Raw genomic sequence first — 12,286 nt, 5'->3', positions numbered from 1 at the left:
ATAAATTTTACTCAAACAGGCTGACAAAATGTCTCCCTCGACCCCATGAACAAAAACCTGTATGTTAAACAGAGCGCCTCATCACTACCTCACCTATGAACACCAATCAGAGTTCAGCTTTCATTTCAGGCCCTGTGAAAAGGACTGGTTGCTATAGGCAACGAGAGCTTTCGGGCCTAGCGGTAATAAGTGAAGCCTATTAAAAAAAAAACAAAAAAAAAAAACAACACATTATAAACCCATTAACGTTTTATTTCTTACATTTTATTCCTAGTAGATTTGTAAAATGATTTTACCTCACAAAAAGTAAACAAAAAAAAAAGGTCTAACTATGAAATATATTTCATGGCCATTGTGAAGTGTTCATTAGTAGTCCCAGCCATGTGAAGCATTGTGTTTGTTCCCATCTCACCCGGTTTGTATGTACTGCGCACCATTTGATCTCTAGTCAGAAATTCCCCATCTCCATGGTGACGCAAAAAGGACAATTTAATCATCGTCAACACACAAAATACAAACTGTTTCTTACATGTGAAAAGCAAAAGACAAAATGAGCCCAAGTCCAAAACAGAAAGAACAGGTCATGGACCGTATGTAAAATTTTAAGACCCTGAGCAACGTAAATGTAATAAATGCAAGCCCAGCGACGTCACCAAAGCCCAGCGACGTCACCAAAGCCCAGCGACCTCACCAAAGCCCAGCGACCTCACCAAAGTGCTCCTACAGCCGCTTCTTCCTGCTAATACTGTATATTAAGTGTATAATACTGTGAAGATTCTCAGTGTTTGCACCCAGGACTGTAGTAAGGCCGCAGTATGTTGACTTTGTAAGGAAAATTGGAAACATTTGCCAATCTGTCAGGAGGTGGTGACAGAAGTCTGGCAGCAGTATCCATTGCGAAACGCCTGAACCAAGGCACAACCCTTTCAATACCAAACAAGAGTAAAAAATATTTGACAATCACACAGAGTGTTATAGCGACTATATTTCTCTTTTTTATCAATTAAAAATCTATGCTCAAACTTTTATTTTCATTTATTATTCTGTTTTCTCTTTTTTACATTATTACACGACAACCATTTTAGTTATAATATTTCTAAAGTATTGCTTAAAAAGTAGGCACTCAGAATGGGGGAAGGAAGCAAATGGCTGAAAAAGGTTTCATTGAGGAATATAGTAAGTCATCCAACCTATCAAAGACATTTCCCTTTCCATCTACCCTCCCTCACCCGGTATTATCTACACCTCCAAAATTTGTACCAATTTTGGAAACCAAAATTTACAAGCCAGGTTATTACGCTGCTCTTAACTAAAAAGGGATGTCATTAGCTGGCCAGCCTATTCTAGGCATCTGACTACAGCAGCCAGTCACAGACGTCAGTAAAATCAGTGACTGAAGAACCAGGAGCACTTAACCTGGCGAATATGGTGTCATTTATTATTTTAGAACAGTAACAGCCTGACTGGAATTTTTAATTTTACAAGGACATCCATTTTGGGGTTGCAAGATTTATTACAACAACCACAGGGTGACCATACAACCACCACAGGGTGACCAAATAAAGGGTTCATGGAGCATAAATGTAAAAAAAAAACAAACAAAAAAAACATTTACGGACACCATGCCCGTGGGCAATCTTGTGTCTTATGTATTCTGCACCCTCACCAATACTGCGGGACAGCCATTACTGGAAGCAATGTAAGATTACGACAGCTAAAATTGCAAAACCTACCACTAATTTCACCAAGTTTCACACTTTGTTTTGTGGCAATGGAGGCTGTATGTTCTCTTAGGACTCGCAGTGTTTGTAATGACAGCATTGGGAAAACTATGATCTTCCGTCGTGCAAACGGTGCGGTGAGGTCTCCATAAAACTACAGGCTCCGACGCCGCTTGTCTAAAAATACAGCCATTAGCAAACAGGTCTGAGAAGTTTAAGATAAACAGTCTCCGAAATTAAATGTGGAGCCATTTTCGGCCAATTATATATCTGTATGGAGAAGTGACAATGGAAAATAATAGATTTTGCTGACTGATCTAAAACTATCCTCATAAGCATCATATGGTATAAATGCAACCCGGGGGTTGAACTAGGTTATAAGTAGCGATTGTCATGTGTTACCTAACACTTTCACATGAGGGCACGGAGGTCAGGCACAAATTGGATAAAACTAGGATTTGCAGAATAAAAAATTGCATGCGATAAAGATTTTACTTTACGCAATAAAAAAAATAACATTATATATACTAATCTACCTATATATAAGAGTTATTCATGATAAGAATGTCCTCAATTAATATTATCAGCTCAGCCACATTCATTTCAATGGTCTTGAACTGCAATACCAGTCAGGACCTATGGGCAAAGGTGGCACTGTGTCTAGGAGAATATTAAAGTCTTTTTTTTTTTTTTTATCACTTTTTCTTTCATTCCACGAGAATACAAAGCACATAAAAAGACAATTTGATATGTTACTTCAATGTATGTTAGAATACTTTAACAAAACTAGGATTTTTTTTTCAGGGTAGCTTAAAAAATAAAGATTATGTTGTGCTGTGCAGAATGGCGTAAGAGTGAGGCATCTGCGGCCTACCTAGAAATGCCCTTCAGCCTCGTGCCTCATCAATGCCCGCATTGTTTGCTGCTCGGGTTAAAGAAATATTTGTTGCCTTTTTAGCCCTTCCCAACAACAATGAATAGGCCTTTGGGAGGATGGAGCGATGTTACGCTGTCTCCCGTCTGTTGCCAACCTTTTGTAATCCTACGGAATATGTTTGTCGTACAATCTGGCAGGGAGACAAGGAAAGCAACATTACCAATGAGTAAAGAATAGGAAAGTACAAACAGTAATGAGTGTATGTGCAGAAGAAAGGCGAGAGGACAGAATGGAGGTACTGTACACTATATACCCGGGACGAGGCACCGTGCTGTATACTGCCAAGAAGGGGGAAAGCTATACGGCAAGTAACATGGACTACCTTCAGTACTCGGTTTATAGCCGGGAAAATTACATAACTGCATGCTGGGTTTTTCCTTGTGTTCACCAACAAAGACCCCAAGCTTCTTCATCAGCCATATTGGCCACAATGGAGCGTAGATTGAAAAAGAGACACAGGTCCGTCAAGTTCAACCTTTTCTGTCACATAAGAAACGCATGCAGCTCCAATTATAAATGTGGCTATAACTGTAAAGAATCCTTTCCTCCACACAAGGAATGCCGCTCTAACTGTAAAGAATCCTTTCCTCCACACAACAAATGCTGCTCTAACTGTAAAGAATCCTTTCCGCCACACAACGAATGCTGCTCTAACTGTAAAGAATCCTTTCCTCCACACAACGAATGCTGCTCTAACTGTAAGGAATCATTTCCTCCACACAACGAATGCTGCTCTAACTGTAAAGAATCCTTTCCTCCACACAACGAATGCTGCTCTAACTGTAAAGAATCCTTTCCTCCACACAACGAATGCTGCTCTAACTGTAAAGAGTCCTTTCCTCCACACAACGAATGCTGCTCTAACTGTAAAGAGTCCTTTCCTCCACACAACGAATGCTGCTCTAACTGTAAAGAATCCTTTCCTCCACACAAGGAATGCCGCTCTAACTGTAAAGAATCCTTTCCTCCACACAACAAATGCTGCTCTAACTGTAAAGAATCCTTTCCGCCACACAACGAATGCTGCTCTAACTGTAAGGAATCATTTCCTCCACACAACGAATGCTGCTCTAACTGTAAAGAATCCTTTCCGCCACACAACGAATGCTGCTCTAACTGTAAAGAGTCCTTTCCTCCACACAACGAATGCTGCTCTAACTGTAAAGAATCCTTTCCTCCACACAACGAATGCTGCTCTAACTGTAAGGAATCATTTCCTCCACACAACGAATGCTGCTCTAACTGTAAAGAATCCTTTCCTCCACACAACGAATGCTGCTCTAACTGTAAGGAATCATTTCCTCCACACAACGAATGCTGCTCTAACTGTAAAGAATCCTTTCCTCCACACAACGAATGCTGCTCTAACTGTAAGGAATCATTTCCTCCACACAACGAATGCTGCTCTAACTGTAAAGAATCCTTTCCTCCACACAACGAATGCTGCTCTAACTGTAAAGAGTCCTTTCCTCCACACAACGAATGCTGCTCTAACTGTAAAGAATCCTTTCCTCCACACAACGAATGCTGCTCTAACTGTAAAGAATCCTTTCCTCCCCACATAATGAATGTCTCTCGGTCCTGTGTAAGGAATACATTTTGTTACAGTCACCCAGGCTTCATAGAAACGCACAGCCTTCCCTCTTGTTAGGTTCCACACTAAAATAAAACTATGGTACCTAGGAAGGGAAAAAAAAAACTACAAAAATCAGGTTTGTTTTAGTGTTTGTTTCTTGCTAAAATTTTATTCTGCGGGATCCTTCAAAAAAACGACTTTAAAAGAAATTATTATTCTAAGGGAAACTATGTAGCGAAATTTTCTCTACGACTTGACTAGATTTACGTATTGCAAGGCGGTTAAAACAATGGCATATTGGCTAAGAAAAAAAAAAAATTGAACGTTTTGCCCGTTTGCCTACTATAGCTGCTGTGTTGCACCGTCTAACACTGTCTGCAGATGAGTTAACTTAGAATCTGTCAGTGAGCTCATCCTGATGGGAGAGAGTTTGTAACGCACTTATCTGACTTTTTCTGAGCTCCTCAGCTGATTTATGACCACAGGGCAGGAAACAAAGACAAATGCCACGTGACCGAGAGCGCTGCTCTGCAGCAAGACAGTGTGAATGGGGACACAGAGCTGAAACAGCTCTCCGACACCTCCATATTCAAGATCGCCAGCATTCCTTTTTGCGGAATACCTGTATCAGAATTTGATACTACAGAATTTACCCTCAGGTCTAAGAATACAGAAACCGATTGGACACGTACCGCAAACAAAAATGCCACCCCACGAGTTTTATTTCTGCCGCTGCTGATACAATAAATCATCGAGTGCAGGCTCAGAATAAGAATGTGCCTCCAGAACAGGATAGGGATACGACTTGTCCTGACAAATCAAACAAACGCGCAGCTGGAAAGAAATAAAATCCATCATAAAACTCATCCTCCAATATTAAAAAACTACTCAAATGGCAAAGTTAAAAGGGGTTATGTAAGATGAGAAAAACATGGCTGCTTTCTTTCACAAATGTTTTTCTACGGGCTTTTATGACCGGTATTGGAGTTCAGTCCAATGCAGAAGAATAGGACTCAGCTGCAATACCAAACATGGCCTGTGGTTAATAGGGGGCACCATTTCCAAAAGGAAACTACATTTAAAACGGCAAGTAACCTGTCGAGGAGCAGACAGTGATATCCTTACAATTGAATGACGGATTTGTTAGCCGCAGCCATCCTGAGCTATGAAGCGGTCAGCTCATAGGAATACAGTATGGGTTTGTTCACACGTGGCGTTTTTGCAATTTTTTTTTGTTCTGCACCAAGAAGAAAAAAAAACCATTTATTCAGAAATCTCATTCACTTTTCTGGTACTGTAGTGATATATATATATATATATTTACAAAAAAACGCCATATGTGAACGAGCCCTAAGAAATTATTTTGTGATGCGTCAGTATAATAAGATATGAATTAAAAAAAACAAAACAGTGTAATAAAATACTAAATTTCAAAGAACACAAAAGAACATGTTGCAGGATATTCTTCGAATCCCTTACTGTGACCATCCAGTAGTGTTAAAGGGGAACTCCTCCTATAATCTGTCCTTTTAAATGCGATTCTGGTCAAACCAAAAGATATATTGCACCCCTGTCCCTATGATAACACTTCCACTGCCAGTGTTATCGTGGGGATGCTACGTATTGTAACAACCAATCAGGAATTGAACTTTCGCTCTTCTAGCACAGGGGAGAAAATAGGTGCTCTCCTTTAAGCGTAGGATTAAAGACAAAAGACGACGCTACCCTTTAAGGCACGAAAAGTGCAGTTGACGATGCAAACGAGATGGTCTTTTCCAGCTGTGCCGGATATACGTCCTCTCCGATATTTTGCATATTATAGCATACTAAACTACGCCATTGCCTCATGCTTAAAAACTAAATTACCAAACCCCGGAAAGCATAAAGCAATGTGATAAAAGGTATCAGTACAGACAGGATATAGAATGACCCCAACACCCGAGCCTTTACAGCGCCTGCGTGGAGTCTCATCGGTACGCCACGTCTACATACCGGCTGTATGTGAAGGATGTTGCTTGGCCGGCGCCATTTTTTTTTTTTCACTGGTTCTCGTGTTTTTTTTTTTTTACCCCCATAATGAAGCTGGCTGGCTTGCGATGGGTTGGGTTGCCATGCAGTCTTTACCAGCGGATCACGAGGGTGTGACTCTGATGCGAAAGAATCCTTGCTGCAGCTGGAGCCGGAAAAGACGGCAGTTTGCGATGCGCAGCGCTGCACATCCTGTGCGGCGGAGGTCGGACGGCAGCAACTGCTTGGTGTGATGCCAGATGCCGGTGCTCCTCTTGAATTCTCTCACGTAGTCATAACTTGTACCTGACGAACACAAACAGGATTTAGATAGTGGGTATGGGGCAGGAAACAAAAACATTTATGGACATCGATGATTGATTATGTGTTGGAGGCGGACACTCATATTTTCTAAAAATACGTAAAGAACATTAAACCTAAAATCCAAAAATCACTATTAAATTGAGTCTTCATAGGGGTTGTCTCATCTTCTGCAGGAGCACACCACATCCCAGGCTTCGTGCTTGTCTGGGGCTTGGGGTTCTCCTGTTTGACAGTGGCTGACCCAATCTCTCCGATGCTGAAAGCAGAGGCAGATGCATGGTTGCACTAAACATGAGTATGACCGAAAGCAGGGGTCCAAGACGTAAGGGGGTCCACTATCACCTCCAAGAAAGCGAAGCCAACTAAAGGCCAAAATGGTGGCAAAAGAAGTCAATGCTTTATTAGATAGAGTATATATACCTGGGTAGAAGCCAGGAGCAAAGTATCACGCAAGGATGCACCCACCCCGACGTGCGTTTCGGAAAAGTGCTTACACCTTTGATAGAAAACCACTTTTAAAGCTCTGCACATGTTCTGCCACTACTGGTAACAATAAAAAAAACTGAGAATCCCTCTGTTCCTAAGAACGGAGATCATTTTTTAGTAAAAAAAAGTAAACTGAAAAGTGGCTTTTTGCAACCAGTTAAAGAGCAGGAGAATAACCCTTTAAATAGTCCGTCAAAGTGTTAATTTTCTCCCGACTTCCTTCATTCTCAAGGAAGCTTAGCTTGGCCAAGTGTGTGTGCGTTCTCTATGGGGAGAGGGGAATAAGTCACTGCTAGACAACTCTGCCGAAAAAGCATTGGGCATTTTGAAACCTTTCATGCTTGATCCTTTTTAATCCGGAAACATTTGACGTTGAGGAAAAGTTCATGACATTCCTATATTATTAAATGGTCGGGTCAATCCGGCCAAAATCGACAGCTCTGGCCACCATTTATCTGGGCATCCTTGAGGGGTTTCCCAGAATCGGTAAAAAAAATAAAAAATAAAAAAAAAAATAGCAGAAATAAATGTATCTGGCATGGTACGTCGGTTTTGCTCAAGTGAATGCTGTAATATTGCAATTCCTGGTGCAGACTGTGGACAAGAGTGGCGCAGTTTCACCATGGCGTTCCATAGAGATGACAGTAGAGCAATGAGGCTATAATGCAGAGATCTGATACCGGCTGAATATGTGTATAATTGTGCAAAGTGCAAAATCGTAGAGCTTTTAGCGCATAGTAAAATGACTTTCCATATATTGAGCACATGAGTTATTTATACATGCTCGCTATATGTAGGTTGATCGCTCTCTAATGTATAGGTAATTGCAATCGCTGTGCATCATATGCATCGGCCTCAATAAAACAATGGCGACTTGGGAACACAGATGCAGGCGTGCAGTCCGCCTGAGTGGTCTTCAGGTAGGCATATTGATTAAATGGGACATTTGGTAGCGTGAAACTAAAATGGAAAAGTATATCAGTCCGTCAAAATGTTTGGAAAGATGTCTCCAGGGAAGACTAGTAGAGCGGAACATGCGCTTGCTCGGTTACAGATATACAATGTGGATAATAAGATCGAGGGGCTTATATACACTCAGTCCAGATAGTGAAGGTCTGCCTCTTAAAGAGCATGAAAAATCCAAAAACGAAGATATAACAGAGTACGGTGCTCCCCCAGTCCGGTAGGCAGTGAATGCACAACTCCGAAGGTTCTAGTGATCGTATTTATACGCGCTAAAACATGTAAAAATATATATATATATATATATACACACACATATATACATATATACACATACACACACACACACGTCTTTACCTGTATCAAGATCACCAATGACATAGATGCTAGCACCAATGGGCACCGCTCCGTATACAAAGGAAGAGCTGGTTGGGATGCACAAGTTTTGATCATTTAGGTAAATCCACCTACAGATATGAAGAAAAGGAGTCTTCAAAAAGCAACTAATACATAAAATGTGAACACAAAACATACAGCTATACAAAATAAAAACGACACAGATCCTTTATTGGACATAATCGTTCATACAGGCCCTTCAAAATCAAGAGATATTTACAGGTTTGGAAGCCCTAAGGGGTCATACAGATATCCGTGCAAAATCAGTCTGACCCAACCCGAGCGTTACAGCCTCATAGAAATATCTCAAGCTTTTGACATCAATGTTTTGTTCTCCTAGCCACTCTTTCCTTATGACATGGTCTCCATGCTGGAGAATGCATTGTTCTTCACCAAGTTGCTCCTGAATGGTTTGGAGAAGTTGTTTCTGAAAGATGATGAGATCCCCATTTATGGTAGTATGGTTAGGCCAAATTATGAATGAGCCCCTCCATGGAAGAAAATCCCCCACAAGTGGTCTCAGGATGCTTTACTGTTGGCATGGCAGAGTTCACCTTTTCTTCTCCGAACAATGACTCTTCGAGATGTCCCAAATTTTCTGGTAGGACTTCTTCAGAGAAAGCAACTTTGCAGGAAATACAGGGATTGGACTGCAGAGGGCGGGGTAATGTTATTTTCTCTGACAAAGCCCCTTTGGACAGCTTGAGACATCTTGAATTTTTGTCCGGAAAAGAAAAAGTGAGCACAATCCTGTGTCTGCCAACAGTAAAGCCTCCTGAGGCCACTCGTGTGGGGGCTTCTCATCCATGGAGGGGGCTCACTTACAATTTTGGCATGAATAAAGAATGGGATCTAACACACAGCCCATGTCACAAGGTAAAAGTTAAACTAAGCGGCTTGGTGAACAAAACATTGACGTTTTGGGTCCATGGCCGAAAACTGCCCAGATCTCAAGCTCATTGAGAACCTGTGACCAATCCTCAAAAATCAAGAGAACAACCAAACACAAAACTTGTGATCAACTCCAAGCGCCGATTAGATAAGAATGGGCTGACATAAGTCAGGATTTGGCCCAGAAGCCCATCTACATCTGCCAAGGAGAAGGGCAAAAGTCTGGAAAACTAAGGGTCAACACTGTAAACATTGAGTCTTTGCATAAACTTTATGTATTTGTCAATAGAAATATGATGTAAGGGTTAAAGTTTCTCCTTGTATAGAGTGACAAGTCACACCTAGCATGTTAAGAGTGAGGAGACTTATAGGCCATGCATGCTCCTCTAGGAAATTAAATATGTAAATTGTCTCTTCAGAGAGGAAGAGGACTAAAACTCTAGCTGCTTCCAATACGTAGTGCTAGAATTCTAGTCTTCTTCCTCTCTGAAGAGACAATAGGCATATTAAATTTCCCAGAGAAGCATGCATGGCCTATAAGTCTCCTCAAACTGACATGCCAAGCTTGACTTGTCACTCTACACAAGGTGAAACGTTACCCCTTCTAGTACTTCATAGAGACAAAAGATCTAAACACTGAAACTGCAAACTTTGTGAAAGCCCCAATTTATGTTATTCTCAAAAGTTTTGGCCACATCTGAACAGGAATATTTCTGGAACCTTATAATTCAATTGAGCAGATAGAATCAGTGCTGATCTGTCATCGGTGAGAGAAGGTCAGGTCCTGGATGGAGGTATCATGGAGAACTAGTTTAAAGGTCGCCTTTTACTCACCATGTGGGCTGCCAACCTGAAACAAAGGCCAATATGACTGATCCTTCATCAAAGTGGAATCACGTCTGTCTTTCTTTTATTCAGAAAGATAGTAGGAGAGGAGACGTGAGATTATTCAGATGCTACATGAAAGGAGTGGGGGAGCAAATCATTGTGCAAATTGCCATAATTTACTTGGGTTAAGGATCCTTCTTGGATGATGAATTTTGGGGAACAATTGCCTACAGCCTGAAATATGATCTCATAGCAGTTAAGTCAACGTGAAGTCATAAAACTTTGAGGGCACTACTATGTGATTGAGTTGGGGACTTTGCTTAGGAACCTTATGACATTTTTCTGACAGATCTTTTTTATTTTGCTAAAAAAAAAAAAAAAAAAAAAAAAAAAAATCTAAAAACAGGCAGCTCTTTTATCGTTCCACAGTTTTTTTGGATTTCGTCTTTGGTATGCTAAAAGAAAAATATATGTGCTTTAGAGAAAGTATGGGTGGCACCTCTATCTAGTAACGCCCAGTTGTCAAGTTATACATACATTTGCAATAGGATTAACAGTTATACATACATTTGCAATAGGATTAACAGAGGAACAGTGAGTTATCGAGTTCTAAGAAAAGATGCTGCGCAAGTTTTATCTCGTGGGAAATACAAAAATGGACATGACGAGATGGGTCTGTTTCAAACATCGGAATGTTTGAGATGTTATTCGCTGAAAGCAAACTTTATTCACATGGTATGGGGTTGCCCCATTATTCAGTCTTACTGGAGCCAGATAACGTTGATGACTTCTCTAGCACAATCCCCTGTTCCTCTCAATCCCTTAGTCTGCTTATTTGGGGTGCTAGATGATGAAGCCTGGGGACACTATGTTAACATTTTTCTACGTGAGACACTCTTTCTGGCTGGGAAGGTGCTGGCATTGCGTTGGATGGGTAGTGTACAACCCTCTCTCCGGACGTGGATAGAATTGGTAAACTCAATCATACCGTATGAGCGGACATTATATCAAAACAGGGGCTGTTAAAAGAAGTTTGATAAGATTTGGGACATATATATATATATATATATATAGATAGATAGTGGGCGGCAGATTAGGATAAGATTGTTATGACTTAATTGGTTGTATAATGAAGAGGAGAGAGGAAGGAGAATACTTTTTTTTGTTTTTTTTTATTCCTTTTCCTCTTTTTTTCCCTCTTTTTGGATATATGCTACCAGGCCGACATGAAGTTATGTTTTCTGTTCACTTGACTAGTGATATATTATATATATAGCAACATATGGACTTATAATACTGAAAGCGTATGAATAATTTAATGTACAAATTTGTTGTCCATTCGTAATTACCTTGACAAGTGTACTTATGCTGGCTTGGATGCACAAGTTGTTGTTACTATGTTGTTACTGTTTTGGTTAATAAACGAATTAAAAAAAAATAAAAAAATGGACATGACGGGAGAGCCAAGAACTCCTACCAACGGTGCAAGCCATACAAGAGAGAGTTGGCTGCATGGGAACGAGTTTTATGGACGGCTTTAATAAATGCTCATAATAAAGAAACACAAATAAGGTTTGTGAAATAACTGTGTAATTCTGTAAAACAATATTTCAAACACTTATTGCATTTGGCAAGTGTGATATGATGTGAGGTTACATATAACACTGTACACAAGTTATACCAGTAACCGTGCTGAACACTAGATGGCGGTATACTACTACAGGAGTCTGAGCTCCTAAGATTTCTACAAGAAAGTACAATACTTATTAATGTGTGACCGCACCGTTTAAAGTCGTCATGGTAGAACTCGGATTTACAGGCCACCATCTCGCTGTTCTGCTCGTTTTCACGGCTTCGGACGCCGCCAAACACGTAAAGCTCCATGCCAACTCCGCAGGCGACCGCACCAAACCTGTCGAGAGATCATTATGTGAAACAGAACACAAATCTGCAACCTGGCACAAACAATTATTATTTTTTTTTATTTATTTTTTAAGATATACGGTACTCACCTCCTCTCCTTCAGGGGGCAGATGGCCGTCCACTGCTGAGTTTTGGGGTCGTAACACTCGACGGACTCAAACAGCTTCCCGTAGGATCCCCCTCCCATGGCGTAGATCTTCTTCTTCATTGTTGCGTAGCAGCCGATCTGTAATT

The 12,286-nt window shown here is 40.7% G+C and overlaps 1 protein-coding gene across 2 annotated transcripts in view; it reads right to left on the bottom strand.

Moving 5' to 3' along the window:
• Positions 1–5,599: 5,599 nt before the first annotated feature.
• Positions 5,600–12,286, bottom strand: part of GAN (gigaxonin) — a 35,957-nt gene continuing 29,270 nt past the window's right edge. Inside the window, exons 9-12 of one of the 2 annotated variants that reach the window (XM_077288348.1) lie at positions 12,142–12,278; positions 11,913–12,041; positions 8,372–8,481; positions 5,600–6,547 (exon numbers count right to left, since the gene is read on the bottom strand). In XM_077288348.1, the coding sequence (XP_077144463.1) occupies positions 6,366–6,547; positions 8,372–8,481; positions 11,913–12,041; positions 12,142–12,278 (558 nt within the window). In that variant the 3' untranslated portion in view covers positions 5,600–6,365. The remainder of the gene's footprint in view (positions 6,548–8,371; positions 8,482–11,912; positions 12,042–12,141; positions 12,279–12,286) is intronic. The other variant, XM_077288349.1, reaches the window with a different exon arrangement.

The sequence above is a fragment of the Ranitomeya variabilis genome, chromosome 2 (genome assembly GCF_051348905.1).
Source record: "Ranitomeya variabilis isolate aRanVar5 chromosome 2, aRanVar5.hap1, whole genome shotgun sequence".
NCBI classification, from domain to species: domain Eukaryota; kingdom Metazoa; phylum Chordata; class Amphibia; order Anura; family Dendrobatidae; genus Ranitomeya; species Ranitomeya variabilis.
Note: the sequence above shows the minus strand (reverse complement) of the source record. Positions and strands in the feature narration are given on the sequence as shown.